General features: G+C 41.5%; 1 protein-coding gene and 1 long non-coding RNA gene across 2 annotated transcripts in view; both read left to right on the top strand.

The window, feature by feature from the left end:
• Positions 1–17,979, top strand: part of LOC144783404 (uncharacterized) — a 79,983-nt gene extending 62,004 nt beyond the window's left edge. The window contains exons 10-11 of the mRNA XM_078662395.1: positions 3,106–3,174; positions 17,848–17,979. Of these exons, the coding sequence (XP_078518521.1) occupies positions 3,106–3,174; positions 17,848–17,979 (201 nt within the window). The remainder of the gene's footprint in view (positions 1–3,105; positions 3,175–17,847) is intronic.
• Positions 17,980–20,132: 2,153 nt separating this feature from the next.
• Positions 20,133–24,879, top strand: LOC144783465 (uncharacterized). The gene is made up of 3 exons (XR_013601445.1): positions 20,133–20,195; positions 23,384–23,509; positions 24,807–24,879. It is a non-coding gene; the product is annotated as an uncharacterized LOC144783465 (long non-coding RNA).
• The last annotated feature ends 276 nt before the right edge of the window (positions 24,880–25,155 follow it).

Genomic DNA, 25,155 nt, shown 5'->3' with positions numbered 1-25,155 from the left:
ACTTCTTCTCTACAAAAACGAAGTGAAACTCTGCTCTCAGCTTTTAATTCTGTGTAAGATTTTGATCCTTCTGAAAACTATCTCTTTGGCTGTTTTATGTTGAGCTTTCACCCTGGATCGATTTAGTTCCTTAGGAAGTCAGATTAGGTCTTTTTCTCTCTGAAAATGCCTATCCAGGCTCTGTGAGTCCTGTGTGGTGTTGCATTGTGTATTGCATTGTACTGTGCCTATTAGAAAGTACCCAATTAGAAAGTATCCATACACCTATGGGCTTCTTGGTACTAAATGGGACAAGTCAAATCAGACTTTAAAACAAGCTAAACTTTAATCTCATTTGGAATTTGGGAATCAAAAGCATTTTGTGCAGATTCAGTGTTTGAGAATCCATTAGTCATAGGTAGCAGAAAGAAGAACCATCTTACTCTTCATTGACTGTGGAAAGGAGGAACCGCCAACATTCACTAAGTAGCATCTTAAGGGTGTGCGGACGCATGAGGAGACAGCTTATCCTGATAAAGGAGGCATCTGTTGCACATCTTGCTCTGTATATCACACAGATGTTCATATGATAAATGCCGAGGTTGCAAGATACCCTTGAAGCAATTTTAGAAGAGGCGAGGCATGATCGAACAGTTTAGCAACCAAGAGTTTCATTGTGGCAGCGTTCTGCCTCGTGTGAACATACCGGTAAAGGTTTTGAAATGCTCAAATAAAGGGTATTGCCATAGTCCAGTCTTCAGGTTAATGAATGCTGCTGCTGCATAAATAATGTATCAGCTTATAATAACAAATGTGGTCTGATACCAAGAGAACAAATACAGTATGTATTCATGGTATTGATTAAGGTGTGAAATGTGATATGACTAGTTCCACACTTCACAACATTGTGTATGCCATTGATTACTGACATGTAACATGCACATGTGTGTAGGAGCATTTTGTGGTATTCACAGTCAGAAGTTGGATTGGCCAGAATTGCTTCTAATTGAACTGAAATGTGTCAGTGATTCCTTCCATTAATCACATACTTCTTTGATAACAGTATAAGGGTCCTCTAATATGCTTCACATTGTTAAACTCTGCAAAACCATTGTAGTGTAGTTCCTATAGTACCCTTCATGCAGGACCTGCGCTGTTTTTGGATAACATATACTGTGGGTCTGGTGGCAGACTGACTCTGTACACCCCGTCCGAGTATGTTAGCCTCTTTTTGCATTAGCTATCTCACAGTGCCACTAGAATCTCCTTTTATCAGAGAAATTCGTTTTTGGCAACCTCAGAACACAACAAACCCTGATTCCTCAGACTCGTGGAAACAATATACTACTTTTCACCCAGTCACTCGTGCATGCTTATTTTCTCTCAGAGAGATACACGGAACAAACAGTTGAGCGTGTTTACAATAAGAATTTGTTGAACTGTTGTTCTTCCAGTGTAAGATATATGTGCTGCTACAACTGTTACACAGTAGCAGAGATATAAGATCAGCAGTGAATAAAAAGGAATAGTACAGTTCTACCATTTTGCAATAGTCATGAACAGATACATGAATATGAAATGCATTTATAAAAGATAGTGCGTACTCCTACGATGCCTTTCTAGATGTACCCAAGTGTACCTAGCATGTGAGTAGGTGCGAAAGAGCCTAAGCCTAAGAGCCTAAGAGCCAAGAATCTCGCTAGGATTTAGTCGAACCCATTACCTGAAATAGTGAGAGTGTGTGACTTTGTCTTGGACTCAAATTGGACACCCCGCAAGGAAAAGTCAGACCACTGTCAGCTTGAGTGATTGCATGTCAGAGCCGCAGCGTCTCTGGTCAGTGTGTCGGCGTGAAGTCTCAGTCCCTCCTCCTTACTGATAGCAAGAGGTGCTGTATTTATACAGTCCATGTGTGTGTGTTAGCTATTGTTTAGTATGAGGATGACGTTGGGGATTAAATCTTGTGCGTGGTTAGGAGAGGTGAAGTATACCCCTGGGTATCGTTCTCATAAATTATTCATGTGTGCTAAGGATGACGTCTTAGCGATTGGGAAGAACGCTCCCTCATCATGGAAGTAGGTGAAAGGTTTAGTCCATAAATGGCGTCAGTCCTTATAAGGTGTTCATATGAAATGAAGGGGAGATTATGACGTTATAAGGCTCGTTCATATGAATTGAAGGGGAGATGATGTAGGGAAGGTGTACGATGTTCCTTGGACCTATATTAGGGTACCGATACGAAATATAATACCATCTATCAATAAGATGCTTTGAGAATTCAGGTAATGGTGGAATAAAAGTGAAAACTGTTCCTTAAGACTGGATTCACCAGTTTGTCACTTGGCATCCCTCATGTTTACACCTAATTCTTACCAGGTAGGAGTTACAGCCTTCCGCCTCCAAGCTTCAAAAATATGGAATATACGTCTCCCACGGGCACCTCTCTTACTTTTTATCCCTCAGGCATAACCTCAAGCCCTGTTTGAACTCAATGGACAGAGGATTTACATCAGAGGTCTGCAACCACAAAAGTGGTAAACTATCATCTATTTGTTGATGAAGGAACTTTATTGGCTTATACTAAACAGGGGATAGCCTTCAAATCTATGTGTATTGTATTCAGTGCCTTCAGGGTGTGGGCCCTGTGTCCCTGCAATGGAAATTTAAGAGATACACCCCTGGGAAATGCCTCAGTTCTGCATCAGCGAACCTCCCCTGTGTAACCAGATCTGTAAGACTAGACAAGGTGGGCGAGTCTTTACGGTCAAGGCAGCCCAGCTTTGGAACAAGTTGCCAGTCACTCTTAGATCGTCAACGGAACTATTGCACTTCAGGAAGGCCTTGAAGACCTGGCTCTTCCCCATGTGACCATGTGGTCTCCATGTGCCTACAACAGCAGCTGCTCTGTCCAGATGGAAGCTCTTAGCGCCAGGACACCTGCATAGTGACAGTTGTGTATTATAAATGCTATAAATAAATACTAGTCCAGTCCCTCACTCACCCACTCACCCTCATGTTACTTTACAATGCTAGATTATACTTTATCGAGTTGCTGTGCAATGAGTTGTAAATGAAGAGCACAAGGTAACCAGTGATGTACTCTACATTTTTCCCATTGTATTTTAGGGTATTCAAGGTCCTGCAGGCCCTGCTGGCCCGAAAGGCATGATGGGGGATTCCGGAACACCTGGCGAAGTAAGCAGAGCTGCCTTTCTGTCTGTTTCTGACTGTTGCCATAATCACCATATGTTTTAACAGACTGTGAGGATTAATGCACTATCCACTATAAAAGAGTGTTGCGGTCATTACTGTACATCTCATAATATTTTTTCAGGTGATATTATTTCTTTGCAAGCAAAACTGTTATTAATAATGGTTCGACCGCAGAGTGCTGAAGAAAGGGGTAAAATTGCTAAGTAATTTGATCTACTTTCCATTTTCTCAATCTGAGAGTTAAATCACTTCCTACACTGAATGTCAACAATCTACTCCTGCAGCTCTGCTCCTGCATTTTTAGCTAATTTACAATTTTTGTGTAATTCACAAGGATTTCATAAGTATTGTTGGGATGCGGTGACTATCACAGTTTTTCCAGAAGCACTCCTGTAATGGTTTTTGTAATTTCATTTTTTGCAATACACAAACAAATTTCCTTCCTCCAGGAGAAGTCACTTCTGTCTCTACGCCACCTATTTTTAAGATTTTTACTCTTATTTTCACCCTCTCAAGAATGTACTCCTTCCATTTCTACTACAACAGGAATGGGTCAGCAAAAGATTGGAAGATACTCCCAAATATTAGGTTCGTGCTGTGTACAACGAGTAGGACACCCCTGGGAGCACATTTACTCATGTGAAAATAATCTTGTAATTTATTATTTTTGGAAACTTCAGAAGTGTTTTCATTCATAAGAAAAGGCATTTGCATGTGTAACTGAAAATTACACACCTACATAGCTTTATAAAAATATAACAAGATGTGGTGGATTGCACACTTCCTCGAAGCCCGCTCCAGTATGCCCCCCACCCCCGGAGCCGCCCCTAGGTGGAACCACAACTATCGTTATTCGCGATTCTGACATGGAGCCGGATTGGCATTGCCTGACACCAACTACAGCACTGACCCGAACCATGCTTCCCAGAGCAGGCCGGTGCCTTATTTGTTTGATAGGCCAGAAAAGGGAGATGAATGGGAGGGGTCTATGGTCCCTTATGGTTACCAGCTCTGAGATGCAGAAAAGGAACAGGACGACTAGTACGAGGAACTGGCTTAGGTCACTGGCTTAGACACCTCACCTGACAGTTTTCTGGTGTCTCCTCTTACCATGACTATGGAGGAGGGATCCTCTTTTGCAAGGGTGGTACCTAGGGAGGCTAGGGTCCTCAAAGTTACGCTGCCCAGAGTGGCAGTCAAGATAAATGTCTCGAGGGAGGTGCTTGAGCCGGGAGTCTACCCTTCTGAACCCCTAATCCCCTTCAATGAAGCCCTTACAGATATCCTACTTGGGGCCTGATCTAAGCCCTGCATAGGGGCTCCTGTGCATATAGTAAAGTAAAGTCCACATTTGTAAAGCGCACAATCACCCATAAGGGTCTCTAGGCGCTGGGGGCCGTCGGGAAGATTAAGCGAGCTATTGCCCAGAGTCACATGGTGCTGGGCTAACCTGCCGCCGGAGCCGGGGATCGAACTGTGGTCCCCAGATTCCAGCGTCAGTCGCCCTGGCCGCAGCGCCACACCTCTCCATATGAGGATCACCTGCTTCCATCTGCATACTCCTGGGGACGTCAAGGTTCCTTACCCAGCACCCCACACCGGAGAGCTCAGTGGTCCAAGCCTTCACATCATGATTAATCCCAGCGTGTTCCCACCACTCCACCGCATAGGCAATCCAAGAGGATGGACAAGTTTGGCAAGAGACTGTTCCCTTCTGCCTGCCTAACACCACGGTCAGACATCACCACATGCCTATTGGGCTGTTATTCCCATACGATATGGGACATTATTGTGCAAGTGCTGTCTATGGTCTTGGAGGAGGTCCAAGCCATAATTACTCAACTATTGCTGATGGGTGAGATGCAGCAAAACAATTTCATTGTCAGTGGCCTTGCAGCTCCACATGTTAATGTGAATGACTGACTTTTCAGGGGGTGTCCAGGCTTCCCTCATGGACCGCTTTGATGGCTCTCACCTCTTTGAAGAGGAGGCGAATTCAGCAGGACCGCTTTAGAGACGGCAGAGCTACAACCAGGTCTTTGAGCTTATCAATGGCCCCTCACCAACTCCACCTTCCACCCCTTTCTTGGCCACGGAAGGTATCTCCAGCCACATCAATTTTCTCGCAGCCAACATTGCCAGCAGACTTCCCAGCTTTTTCATGGCCAAGGGCGCAGATGCCATAGACAATGTGGGACAGGTAGCCAGTGGTTGGGTCAGTCCACCACCCCCTAGGCAGCCGCTGCTTCCAAGCCTCTTTAGTTTGCCCTTCGAATATCATGGGAACCGATTAGGAGGCAGGATATGCCATCACCTGCCCCACTAGTGGTCTGTGACATCAGACGGCTGGGTCTTACAGGTTGTCCAAAGGGACTACTCTCTCGGGGACTACCCCGCCACCCATGCTATCCATGATCGATCGACTGACGGAGGACTATCTATCCTTGCTCTGTGCAGGCTTTCTTGCCACAGGGAGCTATAGAGTATAGGCCAGCATCAGAAGTAGTCCTGGTTGTTATTCCCGCTACTTTTTGGTCCCAAAGAAGGACTTTGTCCTAACCTAGACCTGTGTCTTCTTAACCTCTACTTGAAAAAGGAGAAGTTCAAGATGCTCACGCTTGCCTAAGTCCTATCTGCCCTGAACCTGGAAGACTGGACTGTAGCACTGGACTTGCAGATTCTCCCTTTCATTGAATTCATTCTGGACGCAGTGCAGTTTCGGGCCTATCCTCCCGAGAGGTGCGTCCAAGATATTCAGTCTATGATTCCGATGTTTCAGCCTTAGTCCTGGATTTTGATGAGAATGACTCTGAGGTAGTTGAGCCTCATGGCCTCCTGCATCCTGCTTGTTACTCATGCCCGTTGGCAAATGCGGCTCCGCAGTGGGGCCTGAAGTCCAAGTGTGTGCAGTATCAGGGGAATAACTCCGACATGGTCCAGATCTCAGAGGGAACTGCAAAAGATCTGCAAACAGATTGGGTCAGTGGTAACGTCTATCTAGCAAAAGATTCCTTACCAATCCCCTATGAACTAATTACTGTATGATGTGTAATAAATGTCTGAGCAGACCACATAGTACGTTAATTAACTATTCTTACGTGAAGTGATCACTTTCTAGCCTAGATGTGCAAGAGCAGGTATCAAATGAATATCGCTGTGTAATATGACAGCAAGAATTGTACTGCAAAAGTGAGTCATGGCATTGCTTATATTTAATGAACTAATCTTTAAAAAAAATATGCATTTTGTAAAAGATCTTTCAGCTTTTCCAGGGCTGAATCAGTTCACATATATTTTCCATAATTTATCCCTCACTGAAGAAGTGCTCATCTGATGAAGAACATTTGCAGTAAAAAAGTTGCACAATTATTAATAAACTTTCAAGAAAGAAATATATAATCAAGAAAACGTCTGCATCTATCCCTGGGTCAGGTATTGTAAGTAGAAAAGGGTTACGTGTGGTATTTGTGTAGTGGCATATTTCAAATAGTGGCTCGTTGTCACCTGTATTTGAATGTATTTTTGATTGAGATTACTACAAGGTACTAGAACACGTTATAAAACAATAATCCCAGAAACCTTTCACAACATTTCACATCTGCTGATATGTAATATTAACAGATTGTTTTTCAGAAATAGTGACATTTTTGCTAATATACTTTTCTAATTCTTGATTCACCACTGTTTGAAAAATGCTAATGGGAAGACATTTTTTAGAAGTATGACAAAAACTGTATTGGGGAGTTTCTGAAACAAATCTTTCAGCATTGGCGGTGGTCCTTAGAATGTATTCATACAAATCTAATATTTCTCAAAGTGGGCAATGTTTAACTTTTCCGTTCATTCTGTGTATACATAAAAAAGCTAGCTTCGACCGGCAATTCCCAGCTATCCAATGAATGTAATATTTTACAGAATACTGTGTCAGTCACAAGAATAGATGACACCACATGATTGGATACATTGGTGTGGCTGTAACAAGTGTTGAGATTCTTTCGAGCATCCTGGTTCAACCACGTATACTTAATCCCTGTAATTTACCTATCTTTACACCTTCCAGGAGCCCATTATCCTCCCACTTCCATTTTGCTCCAAGCTCTTAATCCTCTGTGCTCAATGTCCCAAGCAACCTCATCATGTCTTTCCAGGAGTTCCCAGCTTTCCTCAGTGGTTACCCGTGCACTCCAACCTCCTTTACCCTATCAGTGCATGTGTTCCAAGGACCTTACATCTCCCTTCATGTACGGTTGTGGGTCAAAATATTGAGAACAAAAATATCACACTACAAAACCATCTAAGGGCTTTATTACGAGTCTGGCAGTCCATGGACCACCAGACTCGCGGGGGCGCACTGGTGGCAGTCTTCCGATCGCCCCATTACGACCAGGGCGATCAAGACGCCTTGGGACAACTACAACAGACTGGCATCAGAGATCCCTGGTGGTGGTGGTGCGGCAGTATTGAGCCAGCAATATGCTTGGAGGGGAATCATATTATGAGTTTCCTCACCGCCAAACTTTTCCTGGTGGTGTGACCGCCATGAAAAGTATGGCAATGGGAAACAAAGGGAGCCTTACAAAGCCCCCTTGTGCCTCACACCAGTTGGATGCACACAGAGGGCACAACATGTGCACCCCTGTGTGCATGCACACCAGTACCTGCACGGCATGAACTGCAGCGGTCCATGCCGTCCAGGTACTGCCTTTGACGTCCCCATTGCGGTGCTTATTTCATAGGCACCGCCCTGGGTACCCCAAAGAACCACCCACCAGACAGGAGAAAACTCCTAATCTGGCGGGCAGTTTGTACATGAGTTTCGGTGGTGCGGGAGCGGAGTGGGCGGTCCCGTTCCCACACAGCCAAACTCATTTTAGGCCCTAAGCCAATATTGATTACCAAAAATTCACAAAGATAAGTGTATACAGGTAAAAATAGGCTTGCTAGTCTTAACTCCAGATCTCTGTACCTTGCAGATATATGGTAAATATGTGTGGAGTTAAGTCTAGTAAACGTGTACCAAGTTACATATATTTGCCCCAACTGTATTTTGGTAATCGATATTCAGGCTATGATCTTTTTTTCTAGCACTATCTTTAGCACTTCATACTGTCTTTGAGTGACTGTAAGATCTCCACACTGATGTCCATGTGAGTATCTAAATCAAGGCTTTCTCTCATACCGCCAGTCTTTGTCTTGCAGGCTCCTCAATGTCTGACCGCCTGTTCAAAAAAGGGTACGCTGGCATTTAAGTATCCAATGCCTGCTTGAACTGGTGATAAGATGTTGTTTTTTAATGTTGGCAAAAAGAGATTCTTCTGTCCACCCAGAAGGTAGTAGTAATAGTCATCATACTCTTTCCTGTCTAAAAGTCACTAATTCAGACACCATACTCTCCACCATCTAAAATAGATAGAAGACTTGAGACAACTTCCCCTACCTGCTCCCATATTCCAAAGCAAAGTTAGGTCCTTTAACCACCTTAGGCATGAAAGACTGACAACCCTCATAGCTGAGGCAGGTCATGGTGAGTGGTCTGCTACAGCGGGGGCCGATTCTTGAAGGCGTGTTGGATCAGGTGAAGTAGAAATCCTGTAGTATTCTTTTACATACTCTTACATGCTTATGTAAATTTGGCCTCATAACATCTAAAATGGGAATAAAATTGGAATATTCAGGGAATGTCCACATGCTATGCTACAAATAGAAATGGCTGTGCTACATTTGCACATTCATTAATAGAGAAAGTTGGGCATTTCCGGCAGATTCACAGACACATGTAAGAGTACTCCTGTACTACTACTTCATGGACTCAGAAATATTTTTGTGAATCATCCCCAGTCGGCCCCCTGACCGCTGCTGTGACCAGCAGGAACCTTGGTGGGACATGTGCTGCAATGACCCTTTGATGCTCTTCTTCTTTATTTTGAACTGTATCTGTTGGAGTTTGTTTGCTGACTTTTGGGCTGTGATGGTCATTCATTGAGAAAGAAGCTGCAGAATTGGTTTGAGACTTAGGGCCATATGTATCAAGCAAATTAGCATTCGCAATTCTAATTTGCTAAATGGTATGTATGAAACATTTTGGCAGCAAAATAAGGAATCGCAAAATTTGCCATTCCTTATTTTGCGATTGCACTTAAGGAATCGCAAATTGTGCGATTCCTTAAATGCAATGTATCAAAGACAAATTAATTCAAAAATGCCCATAAGGATTCGCAAATTACCACCAACTTCTAGTTGGTGGTAAGTTGCGAATTCTTTTACAGAAGCAATTTCTTTAAAATCCAAAGGTGCCATATGATGCTAAGGGCATGTATGTGCGCCATATGCCCACACATGTCATTTTCAGGGGTGCAGCAGGGTGTTCTTATGACACCCCTGCACCCTTGAAAATATTCCTAAATTGCGATTAGCAAATTGCTAATCGCAAATTTCCCCTTCATTCCTATGGGCCTCCTGGCCCATAGAAATGAATGGGAAATTTGCGATTAGCAATTTGCTAATCGCAATTTAGGAATGTTAAGGAATCGCTAAAAAGAAGCGATTTCCTACATACATACCATTTTGCGATTTCTAAATAGCGATTCCTTAAAAATCGCTATTTAGAAATCGCAAATGGTCATGATGATACATATGTCCCTTAGTTACGTCTGTTGTTTATGTCACTTGGATACGCCAGTTGTGTTTTATCTCTACAAGGAAAAATAAAGTCATCATGACTTGAAGAAAACTTTTTTATTACAAAGATCACATTTTTTAACTATTCAGACTTTCAGAAACCTGGATCTAAGGTACATTTGTAGTGGCAAATATGTTTGCATTTTCTATTACTTAACACCCTAGTATTTTAGGCAGCCTCTTATTCGCAGGATGAAGCTCAAAACTAACATACTCAATGCTATTGAAAGTAACTTAGATAGTTGTTACACACAAACACCTAAAGCCGTTAACATTTTAATGATACAGTCTTTCTTCTTCCAATCTGCAGTTCGTGGTTGGACCACCTGGACCGAAAGGAGAAAGGGTAAGAATAGAAGAAATACATACAACAAAATTGGTGCTGCAAGGAAGCCTGTCTACCTGCAGCAGGGTCCTTTGTGTTGAGATATTAGTCTATATAATAAATGTAAAATGCAAAATATACATGAGCTGTCACTTCACATACTCTGGCTGCCCTTTGATAAAAAAAGACCACTTAGTGGCATTTACTCTGCAGTAGTCTCAGCTGAGAATTAAAGATGTAGCCACAAGATCCCTTTTCTTTGTTCTTTGTAATACAGTAAATTTTGCAAGTTTGTGCATGGTATAAATGCAAAAATACTTTAAATCTATGACCCGATATGAAAGAGTTTTTGTGTCGCAATCGTTGAAGTTCACAAAATCACAAAACCCAAAGTTGGATTGCACCAAAATTGTGTTGCAAGTTGCAAATTCCTCTGCACATCACAAAGCACCCTTTGCTTTACATTATGAACCATTAGGACAAGGGGGAGAGATATGGGTGCCCCTTGTTACATCCCTAGGAACTCTCAATGGAATATTTCAAAGGTTTGCAACCTCAGTTGCTGTTTCAAACATTTGATTGCTTATAGACACACAGAAGGGGGTGGTATCCATTCGTAAAGTGGAAGTTGGCAGTGAGACCCAGCTTTCACTCTGTGAACACGGGCTATGGACACTGGTATGTATGTATGTATGTATTTATATATGTATGTAAATGTGGTATGTATATACTGCAAACCTAGCCCAAGGCAGTAGGCGGATCACAGAGCAGTTCAAGATTCTTCAAATGCGATTACAAGAATAGATGTCTGTTTTCCATCACAGGCTTCCATCCCTGGATTCCCAGTCCTTTTGGTAGGATTTATCAATAGAGTCCGGCCCTGGCAAAAATGTTCAAAAGAGCCGACTCAGAGTGTCTCTTTCTTTCCATCCATCCATTCTCCCTCTTTACTACTCTTTCTTTCCTCTATCGTCACTTTCTCTCTACCGTCCTTCTTTTTCTCTCTCTTGAAGCTTTCTAGTGCCTGTGGTAGTTCACCTCAGGAGCTAGGGAAAGTGACAGTGGCTCCTGGAGCGGCCCGTGCTTATATAACAGGCCTCCAGCCCACAGGGGAATTGCCCGGTGGAATTGAAGGCCTGTCTAGCCCTGGTTGTAGTGGATTCCTACATTTGTTTTGGGCACAAAAATATTCCTGGGTCGCAAGCCAGTGGCTCTGCAAAAAACAGCAGCTGCTTTGCAACCAAAGATTGATACATGGGGCCATGGTCTTGCCATTTTACGCACATACATAAGGAGTCCAATTTGATGACAGTGTAATTGCAACTTCTTTTTTCTTCAAATCAAAAACCTGGTTTGATGTGTTATTCAGATGCTTCGACATCAACAACTAATATGACACAAATATTTTTGTTGGGAGGCTAATTAGTTAATACGTCTGGATAAGTAGAATGACAGTCGTTTCTAAAAAGCTATGCTTAAAAAAGTATTTATTTGTTTCTAGGGAGCTCCTGGTGCCCAAGCAGAAGTCATCCTAGGCGAACGTGTGAGTTATGTTAAATATCATTGCAATAGTTCAAATAATTTTGAATTGCAGATCTAGCATTGTCTATTTGTGTTAATCATTTCTTATTTAAAAAAGGAAGACTTTGTGTAATTGTTAGAGTGCCTATTGTTGCTGATGCCCTGTTCTGAGGGATGTTGCTGGGAGTAAAAGGGGACTCTAGAATAAGAAAATGATTCATTGTCTTTTTTAATTTATATTTTTTAGGGTCTTAAGGGTGACCGAGGAGTGCCAGGCCCTAGGGGAGAAAAGGTGATTAGCCAACCAATTTCAAAACGAGTCTGTTATTATTGTTGTTGTTGTTATTGTTATTTTGACATATTGATCATTGTCACTGCACAAAATACAGGTGTTTCACACCCCAAATTTCATGAAAATTGACCAATCTTTCTGAATCATAATCCATAGTTCATGAAAATTACTTCATAATTAATCTGTAAGTATGATGCTTTTGACTAGTCAAAACATCCCAATACACTCTCCAGTACTCACTGACATTTGCAAATCACCACTGCCTAAATTAAAGATAAAGGTTAATTTCTAGTCAGTAATAACGTTTATTGTATAGTTAATTAAAACCATAACAAATAGGCATAAAAATTTAAAAATAAAACAGTATAAATCACTTCATTATCTAAGACTCAATAGGTACCGTAATCGCATTCTTCCATACTTTAAATAACCTATCCAGTACCCTTATTAAAATACCAATTGCCTCGTTTTAACCGAGTCCAACAGGTCAGCTCCATCAGCATCAGCATAATCTCATTAACACTAAAATACATGTACTATAAAATGTAACCCTAAAACAGAGCCAGCTGTATGTACACCAGGCTAGATTATAAATTCTTAGGCTCAATTAAAATAATGCCATAGCCTTTACTTAAGGGCCGATGGGACAATTCAATCTAAAGGACGAGATGTGTGTAGCCTCTAAAACTTGCCTTACTTAGAGCTACCAGTACTTCTTTTTGCAAGCCGTGCCTCCCAAGATTCCGTCTAGGAAGGATTAAACCTCAACACCAGGCCCCATCAACCCTAAATGTCCACTGTCTCCCACCTCAGCTCTTACATACACATCTGCAAAGCGATGCCTGTGCGCAAGAGCGAACGCCCTCTGCCACAAAAATAGGGGTTAGCAGTAGTCTCCTTTGTTGATCTAAAGCCGGGCAACTGCATGACAAATGAAACCATGATTCCCGATAATTGTTGCATAGCCTACTCATAAAGTCACCAATGCCACCTGCCCAGCGCGGGTTAAAATCCCTAATTGGTAACGCAAGCACTCGGATATATAGGACTTGGTCCCGGGTATTTGCGTTAATGAGATCCGAGAAATAGTTTGGGGCTTCCCAACACGATAGGAATCCGCCCGGGGCTGAGCCCATCCTTGACTCTCAACAGACCGTATATCCTATTCCTTATTAATGGCTGTTTTCCATGCCCGATAAGGGATGGCACCGACCCCCAAAGCAGACTCCTCGATCTTGAGTAATAGAATCGCCTCTTTGAGTTGGCTGGACCAAGGATTACCCAATTTTTCATAGATCGATTACAAATAATTTTTTAAGGAATGCTTGGGGGCCCTTCCACACCTGATATAATATTTTAACAAGGAAGCCTTACAATCTATTGGTTGAGTTATTAACCCCATCTCAAGTCTTAGCCTGGAGCGTTGGACGTGTTGCGGTTGATGGAATATTTTTTTATATGCTCTAATGTGGCATAGCTCTAATGCTTCATCCAAAGCTCCTGGATAGGCAAGATGCCCGTACTGCTAAGCTGGGAGTAAGGTTGCCTCATTTCTAGTAGTGTTTGCTGCGCGGTGAAGTCTCTAGCCTAAAGGCTTCTTTTTGGTTTTTTCCCTTTCTGTAACTTTTTTGATTAGTCCTGTTCTTAAAAAAATGTTTAAACATGCCGCTCTTCCTCTTCCCTTATGGTTTTGGGTTACAGCAGCTCCAAGACCAACCAGCATTGTGGGAATGGGAGCAAGGCATAACACAGATGATGTTGTGGTCAGTGGCGGAGCGTGGGCGGTCCACAGGGGCAGTTGCCCTGGGCGCAAATTCTTAAGAGCACAAATTTTCACAGAAAGTATTGCGCCCCCTAATCTGTGGACCGTTAGAACTTCCTGAGCTAATGGTCCACGGGTTAGGGGGTGCAACACTTTCATAAACATGTTTGTCCAGAGCATTGGCAACACATGCTACACCGCTTATTGTGGTGTCTGCTGCCCCTGTCCCTCTTGTGCTTCTGATTGTTTTTGATGGACATTGCTTCCCCCTCGTGAACCTTGCTTCTTTTTTCATCTACGTGGGGTTGCCCCTCTCTGCTCCCAGGTACTGTTCAGCGTTCCTTGCTACAACCCTCAGCCATTTCCCCGCCTCCTTCTCCCCTGGAAGAATGCAGGCGGTGAAATGTCTTCCACAGAACAGCACACGCAGGTAGTTCGCATACTAAAATTAAACAATAATTCAACGCTTCACCACAATCAGGCCCCATCATGAGCTGAACACTGCAAAGAGCAGCTGCATAACCATTTAATTCTGCAAACAAATGTGCTGCTAAATGCAGCAACATCATTTTTTTATGAAAACCCCGCCATCAGATTAAAATAAAGAAAAATGTTGCTGCATTTTTACTTTAGGTATCGAAAAGAAGGGGGTGTGAGAGGATATACTGGGTTCATCCTCCTCAACATACTTACATTTCATTGACAAAAGAAGCCCATATATGCCAAGTGGACCAAGTCTCCACTGAAGAGAACACAGTTTTCTTGTAAAACCCTCACCCCCCCTTGGTGGCATGCTTGATCTTTGGTTCTATCCCGTTCCACTACGAATCAGCGTGTGCTGCGACCTATGGACTACCCAGGAGAAGTTTTTGATTTTAGACAATGATAAAGAAGGTGGTAAAAAGGAGTAGGGTTTTTTTTGTGCTGAAGTGTAATTTAAAAATACCTGTCTAGTAGGTGTATCCCATTTATTCTGACCTCTAGTAAGTATGATTAAAAAGGGGGGAAACTAGGAAAAGAGGATATTATGTACCTGATTTATTTTTTTTTTTTAAGTTTCAAAGACCTTTATTATGTACATCTGCGAAAACACGGCATCAAGCCTACTACCCAACGGGCCGGCTGCGCGGGACATAAGTTCCACTCGGTACTTCCGGATTAGAACAGCCCATCAGCCGACAACCCTGGGGCCCGGCGGCGTGTCGTGAGAAGACAAATATAAATCAATCAGTCTTAGCAGAATATTCCCAGGCATATCGTCATTGCCCTGATTTCTTAAAGGTCGACATGTTTCAAGCCGTACCCCTATTGGCTTTTCTTCAGGACCTCAGGAAACTAGTTCCCTGGCACCACTCGTGCTAACTTACACTAGACACACACTATTTGCATGCCAAAGAAAAAGGTATATATACATTTACCACCTATAAGGCATTCACTGTCTGTATTTATGTAAGATGCTTCAATGCTGCATCATGGCTCCTCCAGGGGGAGAGGGTAGCCTGTAGGCACACTCACTCCAAGGCTCAACCTCAATACCTATTTTGTGCACCTCCGGGGACCACTCTTTTGACTCCAGAGAACAGATAACCAAATCTTGTATTACAATGTTAAAACAACTAATTTATAGCAGAAACACCATTTGAATAAAAAAGTAGAATTTTCATGCCAACTGAACCAAATTAAACATCTAATATAAAAATATGTGACAACCTGGTAACTTTTAGCGGAAACACTATTTGCATGCCAACTGAACAAAAAGTAGATATCTAATAGAAAAATATGTGTCGGTGAGGCTCAACAGTCTTCATTTTGGGGCCTTGGGGACATTGACAAATCACTAATACATCAGCCTTGTAAATGTAAAAAAATGTAAATTGATACTTGTATAGCGCACTACTCACCCGCAAGGGTCTCAAGGCGCTTGTACGAATACCGCTGTGGAACCCATCCTGGCTTTCCCTGTGAGGTGTCCACTCCTGGGCACCCCCAAGGTGGAGGCCAGGCATCGTTAGCGTTGTGGGGGCCGTTGTGGAGATTAAGCAAGCTATTGCCCAGAGTTGCAGAAAGGGGGTCTCCATGATTGGAATAGGCTCCGAGGCGAGAATTATCAGGTCCGTGGAATTTTTGAGCCCAAGACCCTCCGAGGCGGGGAATTGAACCCTGGTCCCGTGCCAGACCTCTGCATCAGGGTCTGCCGCTCTAACCATTGAGCCACACTTCTCCTTGTCTATTTTTTCATGTCACAAAAATGCTTTGATGGCATTATTGGACCTTGCTAGATAGCTACCTGTTATGCATCATGACGCAATGTTCTAAAGTTGAAGGGTGACAGTCAAGAGCAATGTGACAGTCGAACCGTAACAGAAGTCCCTTCCTTGATGAATCTGATATCCACCAGAACCATTTAGGAGTCACCAACCCCAGGTCCAAACAATGACTCATCCAGTTTCTTCACTCAAGGGCATTTAGAAGTGAACACTGTGAGGTCTCCGGTGCTTGCAAGGGTGTAACACTGGCACACAGTGTGTGTCTGTGTAATTTGTCTGTACACCCGTCATATGGCATTGCATCATTTCACACACAGGAATTGTATATTCCAGGACTTTTTCTTTACTTCTTTGCGTACCTGGCCTGTATGGCGGATCGAGTGTGAGGGCTCTTATATAGAGGATTCTGGAGAGAGCCATTATTTTGCTCTTGTGATGTCATCAATACAATGTTGATGCAGAAGTGGATACAATATGAGGCTGTTGAAGATGGGCATCTGAATAGATATGAGTTCTGATGGAGGTCTTAAAAGGAAGAAGCCTTCATACAGAAAGCTCCTAGATAACCTATTTTTTTAGAGTTACATAGACCATGAAATACATTTTTTTTCAAGTGATCGGTCAAGAGTCCAACCACCGTGCAGTGTTGGGGGAACAGAGTCCTCAGTTATCAAAGCGCTTTACATAGCACCAGTTACGTTACATGAGGACACACTCATTTTTTTTTAGGCACGGGGAGATTAAGTGATTTGCCCAGAATCACAGGGGGTTTTTGGCGTCGTTACCGAAACTCGAACCAAGTTCCCCAGGTCCGAGGTCGAGCGCCTTAGCCGTTAGGACAACCCCTCTCCCTGTATCAAATGTAAAACACAAATCTAGCTTATATTGTGTTCCACCTATACAGAGAATGTTAGAAGTGTCTATAATGTTTTGAACCTGGCAGAGTCGGTGGCATACACAGGTTCAGTTGCTTGGTTATAATTCAATAAATAGACAAATGTGTCATAGCACAGGAAATTATGTGGCGCGGAGCACCTTATGTTTCGTCCACGGAGTCTTTGTCCCTCAGCCTATAATCAAGCAATACATGTGAGATCCGGTCTAAAGGAAGGTAAAGCGAAGTCCCTGATTTCAAGAGCCACAGCGGCTCTGCCAAGCATATTGTGGCCTCAAGACCGCCGCAGTTGCAGTGGTCCCAGGGCGGCCCGACCGCCCTGGTCAGAAGACTGCCACTGCCCTGCCCTCGCAGGTCTGGCGGCCCTCATTCCTCTCAGTAATCTTACCGACGAGTGACATATTCAGCGTGGGCATTAGCATGCAGAGAGTTACTAAATCCACAGTCTTATATTTTCTTCTTTGCTGATTATTCTTTCATTTTTTACATTTCCCCGAACATGCTTCCTTTTCCTACATGCGTCTTGTAAATACTGGAGTTCTTAGTACATATTAATCCTTCTTTTTTTACTACCTATTACTTTTGTTAATATTTATACAAGTTCAACCAGGTGGTCATTGACTTGTTTGAGAGGTGTGGCATGTTTATTTCCTTACATCTTTGGCTGTGCAAAGGTTTTGTGACTTTGAGGGTACGAATCACATTTGCAATCTGCCCTCCTCAGACACCACTTGACCCAGGTTGTTCCCTATAGATCCCAACGTGGGTATGCCTATGCAGATTACCATCCAGCCAGAAGGTTTTTGATTAAGACCACTGGTTGATGAACTCTTTCCAACCAAGTTGGAAGAATTGTTAAGCTGTAAATTAGTTTGCTTTAGTCTTTTTAAATCTAAACATTGTCTCTTCTCTTAGGGAGAAATTGGAAGAACCGGTGAAGCCGGGGATCCTGGCGAAGATGTAAGTACCACGAAAGAAGGACCAGACCATACATCTGGGGGTGGCACAATCATGGCAGCTACAATATGCCAACTGGGTCTGACTTAATGAACAGTGATCTTTCTAGAATGGTAGCAGCCCATCTGCTCAGGAGCTAGTTTGATTAAATGGATTATAAACCACAAGGACGTTTTTGAGGCCAATTATTGCAAACTTACACCTTTTTGTGACCACTTGTGTGGGAACCTTAACGCGCCTCCCTGCTATGTCCTTAGTGCAGTACCGGCCCTATCAGAGACACTTGGTAAATAGTAATGAATATGTGTATTCCTAGCAAATGTAACAAAGTAGAAGTAATATAATATGAGTAATTTAACATTACTTTTGCCTGTTACATGAGAATTAGACAAAATGCATTTCTGGTGTAAAATATTCATCCCATTGGGAGAAAAATCACTCTCCTTTAGATAAAAAAACAGAATCATTCAAAGTCTATGCACTCTTTGTTAGAATCTCAGAATCTCCATAGTTTGTGAGCGGTGTGTGAGTTACATGTGGTATCGCAGTCTTTTTTCTCCTTTTTTCCTAGTGGAAATATGTTTCTGTTATATAAAGCTGCTTATTCCATTCTGCATTATGTAAGCGGTAAAACTGCTACAAAGGTGTTGTCACCTAAGAAAGGTGTTTGTAATGTTACACACACACACAAAACATACAGACAGAAAGGCAGGCGCATGTACATGAATGTGCAAGGATGCACAAATAGCCTTGTTTTACTTCACATTTTTCAATAAATGTATCCTCCCAATTCACATTTATTATGCAATTACTTCAAAATATAAAAGTGTAAGCACTGGAAAACATGTTGTGTAACCTGTATCAATGCTTCCATAAAGTCTGGCCGATGAAATACAACTGATACAACAAGAACATGTTCTTCATTGCAACATTGCAGGAAACAACTAAACTTTTATCCATCTTGTAATTTCTTTGTCCTATACTACAGTATTTTCTAAGAATATATAGAAGTAACCGATTATATAATGAGCCTTATATATGTGTGTTTGAATGCTTACAGGGTGCTAAGGGTTCATCTGGATCTAAAGGTGACAAGGTAGGTCTCATATCATGTCTTATCCTGGTCAGGTGTTTGAGGGGAGGTGGTTCTAAAGTGTTCTTTTAATGTTGCATCCATACTACTTCCTCTCGCTTTATGAAGGTCCCCTTCCGAACCTGTGCCCACCACCCCACTCCCCAGCCCTGATGAATTATACTCTTTGCTCTAAAAAAGTTGTCTACCAGATCCTCTCAGTACAAATACAATACTACATTGAGTTATTCCAACTTGTTCATCCCAATGTGTATCATTAGTGATGTCTAGGCCCATATGGCCTGTACTCTGACATCAGGCAATGCTTGGTGTCTGCCTCTATTCTTGTCTTTCTACAGCTGTTTCTCTCAGCCTCTGTCTCTTGCAGTGGTAAACTTGTCAATATTCATATCAGATTCAGCAACAGGCTATTGCATTTGAAAGCCAAAAAGGGTTGATGCAAAGTTGAATACATGTCGTCCATGCCGGACATGTGTGGGACAGGGTCCTCCCAACCCCTGTCCTTCCCTGAGATGCACTGGTGTTAGGAATTATCCTACTTCCTCGTTAGGTCATTCTGTATCTTGTTCTTGCCTTCTTGGATTAAAGGTTACGCCAAAAGACTGGTCCATCTATTTCCTGCTGCTTCTTTAGAACAATCGGTGCTTCCATTGCTCTCAAAGCTCTTTCAGTTCCGCTATCTTTCCATGTATATTTCCAGTTCCCAAAAACTCATTAGGAACTTCATTTAGAATTGTAGAAGGTGGAATGGAAAATTCCATCATCATTATTGAAATTTACAAACTGACCCATGTGGATCAGACAACCTTTCATTATCCTCAGGTCCAGATGTTCTGAATTTTAAAATAACACAGGACTTTTTTCTAAAGCTGTTTCTCTTTTGATTAAGACTGCCTTATATTTACAAAGGGTTTCTGTTTTTTTTTTATCTATGTCTACTTTGAGACATTCTTCAGATTCTTTTTCTTCTGCCTTAAGATACCATTTCAGGCTGATACTCCCAACTTAAAACCATTTTAAGATTTCTTAAGCCAGGGAAAATGTTGGTAATTCAAGTATTTGGTTCTTAATAGTCATATACATGGTCCTGTAGTTTACAGTGGTCCATGAAAATAACATATGTTGATACATAAATGTTTATTCATTCTCAAAGGGTGAAGCAGGAGTTGGGTTGCTGGGACCACCAGGACAAACAGGACCCCCGGGACTAAAGGTACATTTTGTTTACATTTTGTATTTGCTGTCTTTCTTTTAGTGATTTTGTAGACAGGTATACATTTGTATTTTTAAGCAAATAAGCAATCTCTAAACAAACAAGCAAACAAAATCAAACTTGTAAAGTCCCAAATCTGAAAACATACAAATTGTTATTTCAAACTTGTATTAATTTTCAGAAGTTACCAAAGGGCATCAGATAAAAAACAGGGGTCAAACAAGGCAGTGAAGGGATGCTATGTTCAAAAGTAGGTCAGAGACAAGAAGCAAAAGATGGAGTGATTTGGAGGAAGAAGGGAGATATTAGAAGCAAGAAGAGGTGGAAGATTGTTTATGCGGATTCAAGCAAAATCATCTAAACAAATCAGATTGAAGCAAAAGAGTTTACTGGTCAAAAGGAGACAAAATGGGAAATATTGAGAATATCTGACGGAAGTTGACCAGTAAAATTTTTAAAGGATGCAAGAAGAAAAGGTGCTAGAGGAATGTTAGTAAAGAGGGTGCTCTAATATCTCAGTGCTTTGGTGAAGAACATATGGGATGTAGTCTAAAAGTTCTTGTGACAAGGAATCCCAGTTGATGTTACGTTAAGTAGATTATGTACATGTCATGGACTCCATCATGATGTGACAGAGCTTGAATAGAGGCTCAACATCAACAATTAGCAATTCCAATGTGAAGGCTCTTTAATATATTGGTGTCATTTTCATGAATAATTAATTATCTACACATTCATACAGCCTCCCTGGCTTATTCATTTAAGGCAGAGCTAAGAATCCTAAATCTGTCTGAACAAATGAGTGGATAAAGGCAATGGATTTGCTTGGTGAATGTAATGGAATAATGTGAGAACAGTGAAAAACTTTAGGTTGGCATGGCATATAGTTAGGTGGTGCACTTGCCAATCATTGTGTCTTTCCTCTGTGTATTTGATCTTTTCTGTTTCTCCACTGGTAAATCAATTAACCTTTATTGTGTTCTCGGAAGTTAATTTGTTACTTACATTGTTTTTAGTGCTGTTTAGTGAATTTGTGTTTCTACTAGGGTGTACTAACCACATATATACGTTTAAAAAATCCTTCAATTAAAAAAATGGAATAAAATAAATTCAAATTAAAAAATCATTCAAATGAATAAATTTGCTGAATTGAATGTAGTGCTTTTGTATCTGTAAATATGATACAGAAGTATAAATCCTCAACCCCTGGAGTATGATGCATGGCCACTGACAAGATTAGGCATCTATGGTTACCATTCTCAAGTTCACAGAGATGTATGCTTTTAAAACAGTAAATGATGCTAATAAATAATACAGTATTTTTCAAACAGTACTTCAGTTACTCAGATTGCTTTTACTTTCTGAATGCCATTAGAGTGCTTTCCAAAAAAGTCTTCCTGTATTACATAAGAAGTTGAAGTATTATATTTTTGTGACTGTGAAAGCTGGAGGCCTGGGTTCCTATGTTGAGGTCTCTGCCTGACAAAACTGTGATTGTAAGCACGTTGGGCCCAAGTGACCAAAAGATTTTCTCAGTTTAAAGCAATTTTTCAAATGCCAGGAAAGGTGTGCCTCAATTATGATTTTGTTCGGCCTATTTTCAGTCTTCCAACTGTCTTAAGACAGGAAACCACCTTAAAACTCTTTTAAAACAGGACAAAAAGTTTGTAAATCATGGTCATCTTTCCTTCATTAAGAAACTTTTAAGATAGTCTTTGGTCTGGAAGACTGCTTACTAAAACAAGCCCATTGGTCAATATTTTCTTGATTTCAATGACATAATGTTCTTCTTGGCCTGTTCTGGGTAGGCCTGTATTGTAGATATGAGTCTTTGACAGCGGTGTTGTAAAATGACAATAGGCTGCAAAATGACAAAATTTGTCAGCGACCCTCTCCTCTGTTTAGCCAGTTCAAATTAGACTTGCAAGTCATTTCATTCTGAACTTTCAGAGGCACTGATCACCCAGTAAATCCCACAACCTCCCCATTAAATAATCCTACGAATAATTATTGCTTTACTGTTAACCTTGATTGATACAAACTATTTGGGGCATATGTAAGACTTTAAAAAGACTACATGACACTCCGGCATGACTTGAAATCTTCCTTTTTCCATCTGCCTATGGTTGAGATTTGATCATGCTATAGGCTCTGTTAATCTGGTCAGATGCGTAAGACAGTATATTCTGCTATGGTGTTAGCTCCTTTAGACCCAACTGAAAGGCTTCTCTATCTTACCAATAACAACACTTGGAGTTCTAACGTTGATCAAATCAAATCAGTGCTTCTTATTCAGCACTTCAAACTTTTTTCCTTGTCTATGGACAGAAATCTGATGTGGCTTCCAGTTGTGTAATGAAATTTAGAAAAACCTAAAAATAATAATAACTTCCAAGGTCATTATGAGCTTCCTTCAGTAATACTTAAAATGTTAATGTCTATGATATAAATAAAATAAATGGACATTGCATTTTTCAACAGCACACGTTGGACTGGCATGTTATGTTACAGTGCTTACACATAGACTATCTTTTATGACTTGTTATCATTCCAAATATTAGTTTTCACTTACAATGCAAGGTATATGCATATACCTCTGAAAAAACATACAAATGTGCACAGATAAGTGACTTTCATACTTAAAATTAGGCTCGTGTAGCATAATTTCAAACATGTGTTAACCACAAAGAGGCAGGTTGTGGGCAGTTTGGGGATGGACGCCAGCCGAAGGTGGTAAACGGTGCAAACTCCTAGGTGTATGCGTGTTCACAGAACTTTTGAAGTTTGTTTCCCAACCTGAAAACAGTTGTGAGTTTGTTCCATCAATGAGAGAAGTAAATCTGTTTTCGATATGGGACACACCCAAAATTGGTGGAGTGGAGACAAAAAGGTAAAATATACACAAAACAAAACTTTCATGTGTTAACACACTTGTGTAGAACATTTAAGCATGTGCAATTGCACACTTTATGCATGCATCGAAGTAACACAGAATTCACAGAGAATTCCAGCAGCCGTCTTGGGAATCCGCAATTGGCACCGCTTCTTGGAATGGATCCTGGAACTCTTTGTGAATTCCATGATTATTAGAAATCTACTTCAAACCTAGATGTAAGAGTAAGGAGTTTATTTGTGACTTAAAGGTAATTACAAAATTCTCACTGAAAACTGTTTCTTTTATATTTTAGGGTGACTCCGGCTTACCAGGACCGCCAGGCCCTCCTGGACTCCCTGGTATTGCTGGGACCCCTGGACAACCTGGCCCGAGAGGAGAAAATGGACAAGCAGGCAGCCCTGGAGTACCGGGAGAAAGGGTACAGTCTTCTTTTGTTGACAGTTATTTTGTATTGTATGGTTTGGCATATATTATATGATTCCAAGGCAGCTAAAGACAGTGGGCCTGACTAGATAATAATCTCAAAGACACTCAGTCACTAATGAAACCTCCTCCCTTGTCCTTCATGGCTTCTTAGGGCTGAGCTCTCTGATGCCCTCTCTTAAATAAAGTGAACATTATGTGCTGACCAGTCATCTTTAGCAATGTAACCACATTTCTAGGGAAGCTCCCAAACAGGTAAAGTAACCTCATAGTTGATTTCACATCCTCCACAGCTAAGAAAAGTCCTTGATCTTCCTTCAGTGTGCCTCTTCTGCCCATCACAAATTCACTAGCAAGCCAATGTGACATAGCCAGGGCATCATTGCCGCTAATGCAAGGAAGAAAAATGGTTCAACCTTCTCCTCAATTACACAGTGTATGACAGTCATATTTGGTGTTGCGATGCCTCCTGACCCCGCTGGACCTGGTACCACTGCACATGTTGCACGTATGTTAGCTGTGCCTCTGGTAGACCAGTTGACTGTTCTTCTTCCCGCACTCTCCGCTTTGTTAAAGCGAGAATGGGGGGCAGAACTTTCGAGGTGGGAACATCAAAATGCTGGAATGACCGGCCCCTCCAACTACGTATGATGCACTCTGAACAGGAGTTCAGAAAGACCTTGAACACCTGGCTGTTCAGCCGTAGAGACTAGACCGCTGCTAGCCTGGCCATGATGTTATCCACTTTAGAGCCGGGACGTCCCAGTCGAGGTAGCTGTGTGCTTAATAAATGTCTTTTATTATTATTATTAATATTATTATTATTATTGATATTTCTCTCCTTGCTGTAGTTCCACTCCTTATGTATTTAATTTCTATCTCCATTCAGCATTGTGTAGGACTTTGTGCTGCTTTCAGTGGCATGTGGCTCAATTAAAACCTGTGACAAACCACACCACAACCGGCATTCCTTGAACCCGTAGTGTTTAGAAATATAGCCATTTCTGCTGTTTAGCCTGAGTGATTGATTAACTAAATAGGGATATAGAAAGTAGTTTCAATAAGGAAATAAAAGTAGTTACAATTTAAATAAGATCAGCTGGTCTATAATCATTTCCACCACTCAGGAAAATGGTCATTCATACATGGTGTTATGGGCCAATGTCTTGCTCTTGGTCCCTTAATCTATCATTTTAGAACCTGATATTGGTATCCCATGACCTATGCCAAATGTATCTCTGTGTTCTACTTGACTTCTACTATAGTTTTCAATAATTATTTTTTTCTGTTAGGGTTTGATTGGTTTTCCTGGCAGAGATGGAAGCCCTGGACCACAAGGCCCTGCTGGCCCTGCTGGATTACCGGTGAGTATCCCACTGATTATGCAGAGAGCATTACTGACTTACACAGTAATCAACCACAGAAAATCAGGAGGCTGTACACTGACCACAAGTTTACTACACAACTTATTTATTTACCTCAGAATTTCTATTGATATTGACCCACAATCTCCACAAATATGTTTTAGATGCAAGCATGTACAACGTTATAATTGTGTCGTCAAAGCTGGGAAAATTACACAACATTAGCACTTCACAAATTTGTATAATTTGAACAACTTGCTATAAATAGGATTTGATG

The sequence above is a fragment of the Lissotriton helveticus genome, chromosome 9, assembly GCF_964261635.1.
Source record: "Lissotriton helveticus chromosome 9, aLisHel1.1, whole genome shotgun sequence".
Classification (NCBI taxonomy): Eukaryota; Metazoa; Chordata; class Amphibia; order Caudata; family Salamandridae; genus Lissotriton; species Lissotriton helveticus.
The sequence above is the reverse complement of the archived record's forward strand: the minus strand, read 5'-3'. Positions and strand labels throughout refer to the sequence as shown.